The 16,853-nt window shown below is 37.7% G+C and overlaps 1 protein-coding gene across 1 annotated transcript in view; it reads right to left on the minus strand.

Moving 5' to 3' along the window:
• The window catches only part of RANBP17 (RAN binding protein 17), a 520,934-nt gene that overhangs the window by 454,045 nt on the left and 50,036 nt on the right, over window positions 1-16,853 (minus strand). Inside the window, exons 5-7 of the mRNA XM_006864848.1 lie at window positions 16,129-16,194; window positions 4,037-4,141; window positions 1,144-1,309 (exon numbers count right to left, since the gene is read on the minus strand). Of these exons, the coding sequence (XP_006864910.1) occupies window positions 1,144-1,309; window positions 4,037-4,141; window positions 16,129-16,194 (337 nt within the window). The remainder of the gene's footprint in view (window positions 1-1,143; window positions 1,310-4,036; window positions 4,142-16,128; window positions 16,195-16,853) is intronic.

The following is a 16,853-nucleotide window of genomic DNA, read 5'->3' on the forward strand; positions in this document are numbered from 1 at the left end:
GTTTTTCTTCATAGAACCCAGCTTCTCAGATTATTTGCTCAGCATACAGGTTGAAAAGAACACAACCTTGTTGTACACCTTTCCCAATTTTAAAACATTCAGTGTTCCCATACTCTGTTCGAACAACGGCTTCTTGGTCCAGGTATAGATTTCTCAGAAGTACAATTACGTGTACTGGAATACTCATACTTTGCAATGTTGTCCATACCTTGTCATGATCCATACAATCGAAAGCCATTGCGTAGTCAATAAAGCACAGGTAAATGACTAGTGTAGAGAAGCTAAAGCGACTGGAAGTAAAAGAGCTGAACAGAAAATGTCAAAGGATAGTGTGAGAAAACAAAGTATTATATATAGTAAAATGTTGTTGTTAAGTGCTGTTGAGTCGGTTCCGACCCACAGTGACCCAGTATAGGGTTTCCTAGGAGCAGGTGGTGAGCTTGAACCACCCACCTTGCAGTTCAAACCGACTTTTCAGCCCAGTGCATTAACCCACAGTGCCACTTATGAAGTCTGTCAGTTTAATTTTTTTAAGGAAAAAAGTCTTGGTTCTAGAAAGCAAGAAGAAAGAGGGGCAGTCACTTCACTTCACAGGAGGTCGAGAAATTTCTGGGGAATTTTACTCTTCAGCATATAGATTTTTTTTTTTTTTAATCAAACCTTACTAGAACCATTTCTTACCCCTGACTTCAGGAGTACCCTAATGTCACCATTTTTCCAGGGAATGAGGGGGCAAATCAGCTTGCTTTTTCCTGATACCCCTTCTTGCAACCCTGCTTTGCTAAGTCATTTGCTCTAATTCATATTTTGATATATCCTTGAAAATCATGTTGACATCGTTTCTAAACTATTGTATCATCTCCCACACCTATTTATCTGAAAGTTTCAAAACAGAACATTTGTACTTCCCAAATCTGTTACCCCCTGGCTCTAAATCATTCTCTTTGTAATAAATTCCAAATATTAAAAGTTACTGTGATATAAATAGGGGAAAACAGCTTTCAAAATTGGCTATCAGCAACTACCTTGGGCTCCTTTCTGATTATCTAGAAAAAAAATGAGCTAATTGTACAGAGAAGGACTGTATTGCTTAGTTCTGAGCCTTCCATGCTGACCATTCTTCACAATAAACTTTTTTCTTACTTGTTCTCCATGTTGTTGGAATCTGCACTGTGCAAAGATCATCTGCAGATTCATCTGCTGAACTACCAATGAAATCAAAGTTAAGGCAGTTGAGGACCAGTTTCAAGAGCTGCATTACTAAATTTTGTTGACTCTGATCCTGCAGATTTAAAGGTTTGGCCAACACCTGAAAAAAAGTTTAATGTCAAATAAAACATGACTTTCAGTCAATACAAAAAATATTTATCTCACTAACCAATAATCCTTCAATGCCAAAATAAAAATTAACAGAGTTTACAAAGTTTTGTTACACATATTACAAAAAAATGGTAAAACCACCATTCACAAATGACTACAAAAGATCATTTAATAATGGAATAAGAATTAAAACTTTTATTTTGTTGTTGTGAAGTGCCGCTGAGTCAGTTCCAACCCATAGTGACCCTATATAGGGTTTCCAAGGAGCAGCTGGTGCGCTTGAACCACCAACCTTGTAGTTTAAACAGCTTTGCTGTCTGGCACATTAACCCACTTATAATTAACTTTAAATTGTAGGGCACCCTCTCAAGTTGCAACTTTAGAAGAAATATTTTACATATCAAAATACTTCATATGGGATTCATTAGCTCAAAAGTTTTTTTGAATCAAATTGAAAATATAATTTTCTTTAAAAAAAAAAACAAAACAAAACTAGAATAATGTGCTTGAAAAATACATCCATTTCAATACAACCAAAATGATTATATTTTTAAAGACAGACAGTGAAATACTTAGGGGAAGACGATATATAGTTAAGGTTCTACTACAAGAATAACACAAAGAGAGAAAAACAGGAAAGTGGTGGTTGTGTACTGTGGAGTCAGTTACAACTCATAGCAACTCTGCATAGGTTTTCTGAGGCAGTAAATCTTTATGGGAGCAGAAAGCCTCATCTTTCTCCCGTGGAACAGCTAGTAGTTTCGAACTGCTCTGGTAGCATAGTGGTTACGAATTGGGCTGCGAACCTTAAGGTCAGCGGTTCGAAACTACCAGGTGCTCCACGGGAGAAAGATGAGGCTTTCGACTCCCGTAAAGATTTACACCCTCGGAGACCCTATATAGGGTCGCTATGGGTCGGAACCAACTCGATGGCACATAACAACAACAACAAATTGTCAAATTTTTTCTGTAATTGTTTTTGCTTAAGGTCCGCTGAGTCGATGCTGACTCATAGTGACCCTGAAGGACAGAGTAGAACTGTCCCGTATGATTTCTGAGGCTGTCGTCCTTACAGAAGCAGAAAGCCTCATCTTTCTCCTGTGGAACAGCTGGTAGGTTCGAACACGCCACCTGTTGATTAGCAGCTGAGTGCTTAACTACAGAGCCACAAGGGCTCCTTTTTAAGTGAACAGAGGGGTTTAGGTCTGACCTAGTATGGTAGCTAATATATACTAAAGAGCCGAAATAAGTGGACAAAAATATTTTTTAAATCCCTTTTAGTATACCTCACCTGTGTTTCACAAATTCTGTTTTACTCAAAACTATTCCATCCCTCTTTTGGTTATTCACAATAACTGACAGCATGCTAAAAGTTTTGAGAAGTCCTTCAGAAAAGAAATCTGCTTAGGTTTGTTTTCTAAACTTATTTGACAATAGCATATATCAACAACAAAGTTCAAAAGGAAACTAATTTACAAACGGGAAAATGTATTCAAAGGTATTACTGAAGTCTTGGCTCGACTATGTGTAACATTTGATAGTTACTAAATGAGGAATACTCACTGTCATTTCATTGTTCACCTAAACTCCAGAAAAATATTGGCAGGGCAGAGAACAGAAGTTTAGAATCAATTAACTTCTTTACAAACTTTCAAGAGGGAGCCTAGTTTCAGGGGGTGCAGGGGAAGGTAGAATCTCCATTGAGTGGTTTCCAACCTGTCTAGATGGGGCTGGTGAAAGGAGATGGGGATAAGATTCTTGTGGTTCAACAGTGAATAATTGCTATCTAGACTGATTGTGAGTGTTGTAAATGTCAAGGTAGATGTTTTGTAACAAAAGGAGGGGAGTGGTTGATTTTGCAGTCCAGGAGCAGAGGACCCTGGGACCATCAAAGGAGAAGAGCAGATTGTAGGACACTATCAAGAGAAGCAGTGATGCCACAGATGGATGCAGAGATAGTGACGCAGAGAGATAGAGCGACTGGGGACCCTGGATTCAGGGAGGGAAAGGGGCTGTGTGCTGACGGCCGGAGGGTGAGCTTCCGGGGTGTGCCCTGTAGTTGTTTAAATGGTTTTATATTCCTTTTATATTCCTGAGTGCTTCAATGTACATAAAAAAAATTTAAAAAACGGAATGGATGTAAATGCTGCTGGTTGAATGAAGATGCATGGAGGGGATTGTAATCATTGCAGTGAAACAAAATACGATAAGTTGAATGTAAAACTGATGTTTTCCCTGTAAACTATCACCCAATTCACAATAAAAAACTTAAAAAAAAAAATAAGTTCAATTCACTTTTACAATAAAAAAATGTACAATAAGAAGAAAGTAAAAACTACTACCAAAAAACCAAGTTATTAAATTCCCTTTGGACTTGTCTGTATTATATACTAAGTGCATAAAAGTCCTGGTGTGGTGCTGCAGGATAAGCACTGAACTGCTAACCACAAGGTCAGTGGTCCAAACTCACCAACACTCTCAGAATCACTATAAAGGGTGGTTATGACTCAGAACCTACTCAATGACATACAACATATGCACAAAAGAGAATGTTTTTAAAACTTCCTTCAGATTTCTGCAAATTTGCTGTACTTAAGGTTGTCCACAACATTTCTAACGACAGCCTAAGGGGGAAAAAATCTATTTGAAATTCTTTTGAAGTTCTCATCGTTTTCTAAATATTCTAGCTAGAAGATTGTATTATTAAATCACTTACCTCTTTTAGAAGAGAGCATGCTAGCACTAGAATGTCCTTAAGAGACGTGTCACGAAATGAGGTAGCTATTTTCCTGTGTTTTGCTGAAGACCTAGAATAATCAATCTAAAAGATCAAGAGAATTAGTTTAACCACAGCTACCAAAGAGCAAAGCAAAAACATACTGAATAAGGAATAGAAATAATTATCAAAGAATCACAAGGTATAGAGCTAAAATAACTTTTACAAATCACCAAGGAAGTTAACTTGTTCAAGGTTATTCAAAGAGCTAACGGCAGAGCCAGAGTTAAAATCCAAATTGCTGGATTAGTTAAAAATCAGCATTCTTTCTACAAATCATACTGATGACAAAACTGAAAGCCAGAGTGGATTACATTTTCAGAGGCAACATATACACAATGGATTATAAAATAATAATATATAGATAAAATGATTCATTCCTGAATCATGAGCCTTATTTCATATTTGGCAAGTAACTTCTCGATCCTCAGATCCTGCATGTAAAATAAGTACCCTCCTAAAAGAATCTTTAAGTTCCAACTTTCCGTGAATTTCATCAACAAGCCAAATTATACCCACTCCGCACTTGTCAGCCTGGGTAAGGTTCTAAAGATCATGTCATTATGTGAGAGGCAGCTTATATAAAAATGGAGGATGACTGTATAAGATCACAAAATGCAGGGTACCTCCATTATTATTACACAAATGCTGTTTAATACAGAAGTACACAACTGCCTAACCACTGACAATCATGACCCACCCAAGCTGACACGTTAACCATTAAAGCTAATGCTACTCTCGTCTAACATCTCAGCCTATTAGTGCTAGATATATGTTAATGTACAAAATACATGGATAGTAGGTTTTCCACTACTGTTGTAAATGTGAAATGTCAGATAGCAAGATAGTTGATGAGTTAAGGGTAGATGTAGTTACAGAAAAATTTTCCTACATGGAACTGTTATTTGTATATATACCGAATATGTCACTGGTTCATATATGCTTGGTATTCTGAAAAGAAACCAAGGCAGAACTTATAAGTAATTAGAAACCTAATTTATTATATAATCAATAGTATATTCATCTTGAATATCTTATTAACTAATGATAACTAGCTCTTAAGAATAAATTTATTAAGACTACCTCTTGAGCCTATAACCTAAAATATAATACACTCAAAATCATATTATTAATAAATTTATTAACAGAAACCCAGCAAATCTGAAGTTTGAAGTCTGTATCAAACAATCATTAACAATATGATCTACAATTGGTATGTTGTTGTTGTTGTTGTTAAGTGCCATGAAGTTGTTTCTGACTCACTGTGACCCTACATAAAGTTTCAGAGGAGCTGCTGATGGGTTTGAACCTCTGACCTTATAGTTAGCAGTTCAGTGCTTATCCTATAGCGCCACACCAGGACTCTACAATTGCTATAGCATTACTATTGAATCCTTTTGTTATTTGAAAAAAGAAATCATTTCCCTTGCTAAATTTATAAAATTCAAGTAAGTGTGTTATTGTTAAGTGCCGTTGAGGCAGTTTTGACTCATAGCTACCAGAAAAGTGACTGGTAAATTCAACTGCTGACATTTTGGTTAGCAGTCCAGTGCTTAGCCTATAGCACTAAACCAGAAGCAAGCAGAGAGCTCAAAATTGATTATCTGACATCTCCTTAGGTCCAAAATACAATTTAACTATTTAAACACCACATCGTGTCACAAAAACATGAAATGTAACAGAAGTACAAAATCATTACAACAGGTAGTTACTGGAATATGTACTCAACATGTAAGATGCTAATTAAGATTTTCAGTGTTTACCCTTTTTTACTAAATTTGAAAGTTTGTCTCTCTTAAAATTCTGCCCTCAAATTTTGAAAAAAAAGTTCCTTTATAAAATGAGTAATAGCAGGTAGCATTGCAAATTATGAAATACTTTAAATATACTATTTCTTCATCCTCAAAAATAACTTGTGATTGCCATCACATCTCATGGGCAACGGAGGGACGGAGGCCTAGGAGAGGTCAAGGGGGCCGGCTGCGTGGCTGTGAAGAACAGAGGCTACGGGGCTTGAGGTACAGACATGGCCAAGTCCAAGAACCACACCATGTACAACCAGTCCCGAAAATGGCACAGAAATGGTATCAAGAAACCCTGATCACAATGATAGGAGTCTCTCACAAGGGGGTGGACCCCAAGTTTCTGAGGAACATGCACTTTGCCAAGAAGCACAACAAGAAGGCCTAAAGAAGATGCAGGCTAACAACACCAATGCCATGGATGCATGTGCCGAGGCTATCAAGGCTCTCATAAAGCCCAAGGAGAGCAAGCCTAAGATCCCAAGGGGTGTCAACCGCAAGCTCAGTCGACTAGCCTACACTGCCTATCCCAAGCAGAGGAAGTGTGCTCGGGCACACATTGCCAAGGGTCTGAGGCTCTGTCGGCCAGAGTCCAAGGCCAGTGCTAAAACTAAGGCTGAAGCTTCAACCAAGGTCTCAACTAAAGCTCCAGTCAAGTCTTCAGATAAAGCTCCAGCCAAGGCTTCAACTCCAGCACCAGCCAAGGCCTCACCTCAGGCTCCCAAAGGTGCCCAGGCCCCACAAAGATGGAATAGAGTTTTCCATCTGAGGACAGAGGGATTGGCATGACCCTTTGGGCTACCATCTGTATGGAGCTGGTATCCACCTGTGCTATTTGTACAAATAAATCTCAGGCAGGAAAGAAAATAAATAAATAACTTGTGAGGTACATATTATCCTCCTTTTACAGAAGAGAGAGTTGGAGTTTATAGACACACACTATCGTAGACCAAATTCTCAATATTACCTGAGACAGGAAGCAGGTTTGTGTATGTTCTACACACTAGGCCTGTGTCAGCAGCTTATATAATCTTAAAACCACCCAGTGAGTAGGTATAATTGTCATTTAACAGATGAGGATATATACAAGAGTCTTCAAACAGTTTGTGGAAAAAACTGAATTAAAAAATAAAGGACTATTTCCAAAAACATTCTCATGTTTAAGGAAGTTGAGGAGTTTATACAAAGTTAATTAGCAATAGAGCTACAATCAGATAAATCAATCCAGATTTGATTCTAGTTATCTTCAAACATGCAAACTTATTTTACTAGGATGACTCATTTAAGTACTTGGTGATATACAAGGAGCCCTGATGGTGCAGTGGGTTAAGCATTGGGCTGTTAACCACAAAGAGCAAGCCCACCAGGAGCTCCAGAGGAAAGAGATGAGGCTGTCCTCTCCAGTCAAAACTTACAGTCTCAGAAACCCTAAGGAGAAGTTCTACTCTATCCTGTAGGGTCGCCAGGAGTCAGAATCTACTCGACAGCAGTTGTCAATGTATAAGATCAGCCTGGAACATCTTGTGCCAGAAAGAAAGAAAGTGCCCAAAATGTAATGAGGAAATGTCACACTGACACACAAGTAAAAAGTTTGAAAGGACTCCAATTGGTCAAATGTGGGACATTTTGAGTACTGAAATAATATCAGAAAAAATCATAAGTGCTATCAAGTTTTTTCTGAATCATAATGACCCTGCATAGGATTTCTGAGGCTTGAAATCTTTGCAGGAGCAGAACTTTTCTCTTGCAGAGCAGCTGGTAGGCTCAAATCGCTGACCCTGTATAGTTCTCAGACCAGTGTTTATCATACAGAGCCACCGTGCTCCTATGGTGGTGATGGTGGTGTGCCATGGAATCAGTTACAACTCATAGAGACCCTGCACAGGGTTTCTGAGGCTATAAATCTTTACAGGAGCAGAAAGCCTCATCTTTCTCCCACGGAATGGCTGGTAGTTTCGAACTGCCAACCTTGAGGTTAACAGCCAGATTCGTAACCACTATGCTACCAGAGATCCTTGTATTCCTATATAACCTAGTAAATAAATAAAATTAGCAAACCAGGAATCCATTCTGATATAAAGAATGAATTGAAGTCTGATGAGGAATGGGTATTTTCAGAACCTTAAGCATCGTATCACAAAATACTTACTACAATGTGGAGGATAGTAAATGTACAATGCAGAAAAGACTGGCAGAGACCACTTTAATCAAGTGATCAAAGTACACAGGGTCAGTAATGTGGCAAATCAATGCAAGTATGTCCTGATAGAATACAATGAGAGAGTTAACAATTCCTATCTATGATATTCCTGGCAAAGGAGTAAAATCTAAATCTAATAATGAGGAAGAATCAGATAAGAAGAAATTGTTAAGACTTTTACAAAACAACTGCCTCTAGTCTTCACATGCTCATGAGTTAAAAACACACACACACACACACACAACAAAACTGTGTTGGCAAATGATCTTGTGCATGCATTCTCTCCATATACTGTTGCTGCTGTTAGGTGCCATGGAATGGAAGTAACTCATAGTGACCTTATGCAAAACAGAACAAAACACTGTCTGGTCCCGCACCAAACTGACAATTGTTGCTATATTTGAGCCCATTGCTAGTATCACAGTGACAATCCATCTTATTGGGAGTCTTCCTCTTTTTTTTCAGACCCTCCACTTTACCAAGCATGATGTCCTTCTTATAACATGTCAAAAGTATGAGAGAAAAAGTCTTGTCATCCTGGTTTCTAAAGAGCATTCTGGCTGTTCTTCTTCCAACACAGATTTGTTTATTCTTTTGACAGTCCATGGTATGTTTAATATTCTCCTCTAACACTTTAACTCAAATGCATCAATTCTGTTATGGTCTTCAGTATTCATTGTCCAACTTTCACATGCATGTGAGGCTACTAAAATAACTTGGCTTGGGGTCAGGCGAACCTTAGTTCTCAAACTGGTAATTTTTTTTGCTCTGACTACTTTACAGCGGTCTTGCGCAGATTTACCCAATGCAATAAGTCGTTTGATTTCTTGATTGCTACCTTCCATGAGTGTTGATGGTTGATCCTAGCAAAATGAAGTCTTTAACAACGTCAATCTTTTCTCTCCATTTATCATGATGCTATTTATTGGTCTAGTGGTGAGGATTTTTTGCTTTCTTTACATTGATGTGCAACCCATACCGAAGGCTGTGGTCTTTGATCTTCATCACTATGTATTTTAAGTCCTCTTCACTTTCAGCAAGCCAGGTGGTATCTATCATCTGCATATTTTAGGTTGTTAATAAGTCTTCCTCCAATCCTGATGCCATGTTCTTCTTCACAACAATCCAGCTTCTCATGTTATTTGCTCAGCATGCAGATTGAATAAGTATAGTGAAATAATACAACCTTGGCACACCTTTCCTAATTTTAAACCATTCAGCGTTCCATGTTTGAACAAATGCCTCTTGGTCTATATACAGCTTCCTCATGAACTAAGTGCTTCAATACTCATTCTCCACAATGTTGTTCATTGCTTGTCATGATCCACACAACCAAATACCTTTGCATAGTCAATAAAGGACAAGTAATCTTATTTCTGGTATTCTCTTTCAGCCCAGATCCACCTGATGTCAGCAATGATATTCTTTGTTCTAAGTCCTTGGCTTAATATGGCTTGAACCTCAGGCAGTTCCCTGTTAATGTACTATTTCAGTCATCTTTTTAATTTTCTTAAGCAAAGTTTTACTTGCCTGTGATATTAGTGTTATTGTCCGATGATATTCACATTCATTTGATCACCTCTATATGGAACTGTCACAAATATGGATCTGTTACATTCAGTAGGTCAAGTAGCTTTCTTCTAAATTTCTTGGCATAAATGAGTGACTCCAGTGTTGCATCAGTTTGTTAAAAAATGTCTATCTGTATTACATCAATTCCTGGAGCCTTGTTCTTTGCTAAGAACTTCAGTGCATCTTGAACTTCTTCCTTCAGTATCACTGGCTCTTGATCATATGCTACCTCTTCAAATGGTTGAACACTGACCATTTCTTTGTGGTACAATGACTACATGTATTCCCCCCTTTTTTTTAACTTTGTATTGTGAATTTAGTGAAGGTTAACAGAAAAGATCATCAGCTTTACTTTCAACCAATCATACGTTTTGTTTCATCTAAATAATTACAATTTATCAACATTTATCCTGCAAATTTATCCTGCTTCATCCCTGTAGCTTCCCATTTTACATCTTACTTTTCACAAATCAACAAAGCAAAAACATTTGATATATACATACGATACAAAAAATATTCATTTAAATGGTCACAAGGTAGTCTCTTGCCTGCAGGCACACAGCCTTTCTCAGTCTATGGGCCTAAAGTCCACAACTGCTCTACCTCTCTAAGTCAACACCTCTACCACCATCTCTGCTGTCACCACCTTTCTAGGTAAGGATCTCACAATCTATTCATGCTTTTCCTTCTTTACGGTCCATGAATCCTCTATTCCTGCAATGAAAGATAAAACTACTTCTCCATTTTAGTGACACATCTTTTACAATTACAGCTGTGACCATTTCAATTCATCCTGCTAACACTTATTCACAACTGAATCATGAAATTCTATCACCACCATCTCCTAGTTTCTTTACCAGGTCTATCTGGAAAAGGGGAAAACTATTCAGTGGGGATTCTACCTTACACCCCTCGTTGTGAAACTAAGCACACTCATGAAAGCTTGTAAACTAGCCACTTCAAGCCTTTATAGTCACCCATTTTTAACAGCCAATGTCTAAACTGCCCATCTCTATCAACCCAGTGCATTGAGAAAACAAACAATCCCTGATATAAAGAATCCTTCCATTTCGGTTGGAATTTTGAGCAACTGCATCCATAAGCAAAGGCTGAGTTAATTCAATTATAGCAATTTACACTGCTCACAGTATCAAGCATCTTTATCTTCATCTGGTCGAGTTCTGATCAACTAGCCACCCAAGCTACGTCAAATGGGTGGTGGCAGTGGTGATATGCCATGGAGTTGGTTCCGACTTATGGTGACCCTGTATCGGGCTCCTGAGACAATAAATCTTCACAGGAGCAGAAAGCCTCATCTTTCTCCCAAGAACGACTGGCAGTTTTGAACTGTATCTTGAGGTTAGCAGCCCGACTCATAACCACTACACTACCAGAGCTCCTTAGTCAAAATGGATACTAGATACAAATTTGGGGTTCACGCATACCTCCCCACACCTCAGAACCGTTGGCTGCTTCACTCTCAGCTCTCACCCTAAACTCCAGACCAGCCCATCCTTCCTCTTCATTCTCTCTCATCTCAAAGTCAATAGGTGTCAATAGAACATGGCCTAACTCAGCCCAGGTCTTCGTTACCACATTTCCCCTATTTCCACTCACAAACAGACCAGGGTAGTTACTAGCAAGCATACTTGGCTGGTTCCCTTTGAGTTTTAGTCTTAAAAGGGGGTTTTCCCTGTCCTTCCGTCTTCTTTTGATGCTTCTGTGTCATTCAACTTTTTGCCAATCAAATCTTTCAATATTGAAAATAGAGGCTGGAAGTTTTTCTTCAGTTCCCTCAGATTGGGAAATGCTAAGCATGTTGTTCCATTTTAGTTTTCTAATTTCAGACCTTTGCACATTTCACTGTAATATCTGACTTTATCTTCTCAAGCTGCCTTTGAAATTTTCTATTCAACTCTTTTACCTCCTCATTTCTACATATGATTTCTCCAGAATTTCTACATTGGAAAGCAAATTTCAGAGTCTCTTCAGACATCCATTTAGGTCTTTTTCTTGTTCGTCTTAATGATCTTTTGCTTTCTTCCTGTATGATGTTCATCATGTCATCCCAAAACTCTTCTGATCTTCGGTCATTAGTGTCTAAGCATCAAATCTGTTCTTGAGATGATCTCTAAATTCAGATTTAATATGTTCAAAATCACTTTTTGGTTCTAATAGACATGTTTAAATTTTCTTCAGCTTCACCCTGAACTTGCATATATGAGCAATTGTTGGTCTATTCCACAGTCTCCCAGGACTTACATTGACTGATGATATGGAGCTTTTCTACCATTTCTTTCCGCAGATGTAGTCAATTTAATTTCTGTGTATTTATCTGGTGAGGTTCATGTATACAGTCATCTGGTATTTTGTTTAAAATGGTATTTGCAATCAAGAAGTCATTGGTCTTGCAAAATTCTATCATACCATAATCTCCAGCATCGCTTATATCACCAAGGCTATATACTTCATTGACTGATCCTTCGTTTTTGTTTCTAACCTTTAGTCACTGAAAAACTTATGAACAGCAATGGAACACTGTCAGATAGCATCAGAACATTAAATATTGAAACATGATGAAGAATACTGTCAGACATAGTGCCAAAAAATGAGCCCCTCAGGTTGGAAGCCACTCCAAAAATGACTCTGGAAGAGCTGCCTCCTCAAGGTAGAGTTGACCATGATGACATAAAGGAAGTAAAGCTTTTGGGACCTTCATTTGCTGATGAGGAACAGTTCAAAAAGAGGAGACACAACTGTAAACATCCATTAATAATTAGGACAAGGAATGTACAAAGTGTAAATCTAGGAAAAATGAAATGGAATGTATAAACATCAATATCCTAGGCATTAGTGAGCTGAAATGAACTGGCACTGGTCATTTTGAATCTGACAACCATGTGGTTTACTATGCCGGGAATGACAAATTGAAGAGGAATGGTATCAAATTTCATCATCTAAAAGAACCTCTCAAGATCTATTTTGAAGTACAAAGCTGTCTGTGATAGGATAATATTCATACATCTACAAGGAAGATCAGTGAATGCAAGTATTATTCAAATTTATACACCAACCACTAAACGCAGTGTTGATGAAGTTAAAGAATTCTACCAACTTCTTGAGTCTGAAATTGATCAAAAATGCAATATCAAGATGTATTGATAATTACTAGATATTAAAATGCAAATTTTAGAAACAAGAAGAAGGATCAGTAGTTGGAAAATAAGGTCTTGGTGACAGAAACAATGTGAGAGATTGCATGATAAAATCTTGCACAAGACTAATGACTTGTTCGTTTCAAATACCTTTTATAAACAACATAAAAAATGACTATACAGATGGACCTCACCAGATGGAATACGCAGAAATCAAATTGACTACATCTGTGGAAATCAATGGTGTAAAAGCTCCATATTATCAGCAAAAACAAGGCCAGGGGCCAACTGTGGAACAGACCATCAATTGCTCATATGCAAGTTCAAGCTGACACTGAAGAAAAATCAAAAGTCCACAATAACCAAAAATTATTTTGAATATATCCCACCTGAATTTAAAAGATCATCTCAAGAGCAGTTTGATTAAGTAGATACTAATGATCAAAGAAGTCATCTCACAACAGAAGAGTTACAAGATGACGTCAAGAACATCATATGGGAAGAAAGCAAAAGGTCATTAAGAAGACAAGGAAGAAAAAAAACATGAAAAGTGGCAGCAGTAATGGGCTCAAGGGTAGCCACGTTTGCAAGACTGCAATATACAGATGATTCCACCTTGCTTACTGAAAGTGAAAAGGGCTTAAAATACTTTCTGATGAAGATCAAAGATCACAGCCTTCGATATGGGTTGCACATCAATGTAAGAAAGCAAAAATCCTCACCACTAGACCAATAAGTCACATTATGATAAATGGAGAAAAGATTGAAGTTGTCAAAGACTTTATTTTGCTAGGATCAACCATCAAAACTCATGGAAGTAGCATTCAAGAAATCAAACGACTTATTGCATTGGATAAATCTACTGCACGAGACCTCTTTAAAGTACTTAAAAGCAAAAACATCATTTTGAGAACTAAGATTCGCCTGACTCAAGCCATGTTATTTTCAGTAGCCTCATATGCATGTGAAAGTTGGACAATGAATACTGAAGACCATAGCAGAATTGATGCATTTGAGTTATGGTGTCAGAGGAGAATATTAAACACACCATGGACTGCCAAAAGAATAAACAAAACTGTGTTTGAAGAAGTACAATCATATGCTCCTTAGAAGCCAGGATGACCAAGCCATGTCTCTAGTAGTTTGGACATATTATAAGAAGGGACCAGTCCCTGGAAAAGGACATCATGCTTGGTAAAGTGGAGGGTATGTGAAAAAGAAGACCCCAAAAACAAAAAGGAGCTCTGGTAGCGTAGTGGTTACGAATCAGGTGTTCGAACCGCAAGGCCAGCAGTTCAAAACTACCAGCTGTTCTGTGGGAGAAAGATGAGGCTTTCTGCTCCCGTAAAGATTTACAGCCTCGAAAACCCTGTACTGGGTCGCTATGAGTCGGAATCGACTCCACGGCACATAACAACAACAACAAACACGATGGACTGCAACAGTGGCAGCAGCAATGGACTTAAAAGTAGCCACGACTGCAAGATTGGCACAGGACCAAGCAGTGTTTTGTTCTTTTGTACATAAGGTCACTATGAGTAGTTACTGACTTGATGGCACCTAACAACAACATACATATAGTTGATTCTCATTACTTATGGTAGTTATGTTCTTATAGTGAACGCTGAATTAACAAACACTGAACCACGTTTTTAAGGTACATATGGAGGTAAGTTCTTACGAGTCTTGATCACATTTTTTTTTCACACAGTCAATACATTATATTTGTGTTTAAGTGTCAGAGTCGGTTCTAACTCATTATAATGACCTTGTACAGGGTTTCCAAGCACATGGTCAGCTTGAACCCCCAGCCTTGCAGTACAAACCAACCTTGCAGTCTAGTGCACTAACCTGCAGCACCACACCAGGACTCTTGTACATAACCTTGTTTTATATGTATTTCTGTTTAAAAAATACCATATTGAATATATCTAGTGTTGATTCATTAACACTGAATTCAGTCATCGATACTAAAACCCATGCCTTAACAAGTTTCTCTAACACAATTTCTCAGCAAGGTACATTACAGACTGCTTGAAATACTAGACAGCACTCCAGCACTATGCTTGAAGGCCATTTTTAAATGGTGACATCCTCAACAAAAAGCCCTAAAAGGCAAAAATCATGACACTGACAAGACTACAGAAATGTCAGCTGATTACAGGAGGAGAGCCAAAACAAGACAGCAGTAAGTCACCTTGTTCAACATTAGCTGGAAAAGTGCACATCAGGCAACTTAAATCTTGTGCAGCTTTGTGTATACCCACAGATGGGTAGGAAAACACTTCAAGTATTGACTTTAGGATTACAAATAAATTTTACCAACTTGGTAACATAGCGGGTTATGCATTTGAGCAGCTAACACCAAAGTCAGCAGTTCAAATGCACCAGATCCTTGAGGGACAAAAGTGAGACTTTATGCTCCTTTAAAGATTTATAGCCTAGGAAACACTAGGCAGGGTCACTGGGAGTTGCAACCGAATCAATGGCACACAACCACAAAAGGCTTATATGCAAATGCAGAATTCACTTATCATGAAGAATGACTTTGTATGCATATGTGTGTACATACACACCAAATGTTTATCATTGAGAATGATGACAATTTTAATAGTTAAACACTATATTTTTTATTTTATCAAAATTATTCCATTAGGAAACAGCTTCTGTTTTTATATTAAAAGCAAACGTGAACAGGAACAGGGAATCATGTGCTCAAGCTGCTGAGCTCCTACAAAACTACTGAGGGAGGAGGCGCTTCTGAGAACTCTCCTTGTGCAGGGGAAAAATAATACCCAGCAAGTGACAAAGTACCAAGTGGTCTGTTCTTTGATAAGTCCGGCAATGTGCCCACGATTTAGCAACAATTCACCAAACTGAATGTCTTCTATCTGTATGTGAATAAAGGTTTCCTTATCTTTTGTATAAAATTGCTTCAGTTACTATATTTCTCTCCAAGGATAAAAGGAAACTACTCCAACTGTCCATGGAGCAAAGAGTTTGTCTGATTCCCTGTTCTTTGTACTATTTATTCTAGTGCTGATATTTTCAATCACAACAAAAGTCTTGTAATACCTAATTACCCCACCAATAAAGAGACCCAAAAAGCAAAAAATACTGGGTCAATCATTTTTATATTGCATAAAGATTATATATTTTGCCACAAAAAAAGAGGAGGAAATAAAAACAAAATCATTCAGTCTCACAAACTACAAATTATAACTTTAAAGAAAAAAAAAAAAAGAGGAGGAAATACAGCAGTGCATTAACAAACTTTACATCTCATTAGTTGAAAATGCTTACCAGGTTCATTTCCTGCGTTAATTCTGAAAGGATCATCACTCCGATTATGCAGTGCTCCACAGTACCCTTAGGAGGAAATAACCAAGATTAACAAAAGTAGACACCTGTAATTGGTTCTTTATGTATACACCATAAATGTTTAGAAAATATTAAATATTTATTTAACAATTAAAATGTATCTATAAAAATATGAAGAAAATGACTATGAACTCTGTAAATATAAAGAATACCAAGCTCATATTTTGAAGAATTTACATGCACAAAGTGAAGGGCAAAAGGATCACCTACCTTAGAATGCGGCATGATTATGCAACAAAATGATTTCAGCACCCTGGACTTATAATAAATGAAGCTTTAAAATACAAGCGTTGAGTTTAATATTTTTCATAAGATCATAAATAAAAATGATCCAAAATGCTTTAAAGCTCTATAAATTATCTTGAAAACTACTGACACAGTTGTATTCTAAAAATAACAAACAAGAGAACAAACAAGATGGCGGATCAGGTAGAATTACAGGAAGGAGCTCCGTCAGCAGCAACACAGAATGCTGGACCAAGCAGGCTCAGGGGATGGTCCCAAAACTCTGAACCACACATTAAGGAATATTTAGAAGTTTGGAAAGCTTACAGCTAGGGGAATTTATAGCAGAAGCAAGAAATTCATTGCTTTCTAATTTAAGATGCTCAGCTACTCCTGGAGCCACCATCTTAGGAAAGACTGAG

This window comes from Chrysochloris asiatica, unplaced genomic scaffold (assembly GCF_000296735.1).
Source record: "Chrysochloris asiatica unplaced genomic scaffold, ChrAsi1.0 scaffold00071, whole genome shotgun sequence".
Lineage (NCBI taxonomy): Eukaryota > Metazoa > Chordata > Mammalia > Afrosoricida > Chrysochloridae > Chrysochloris > Chrysochloris asiatica.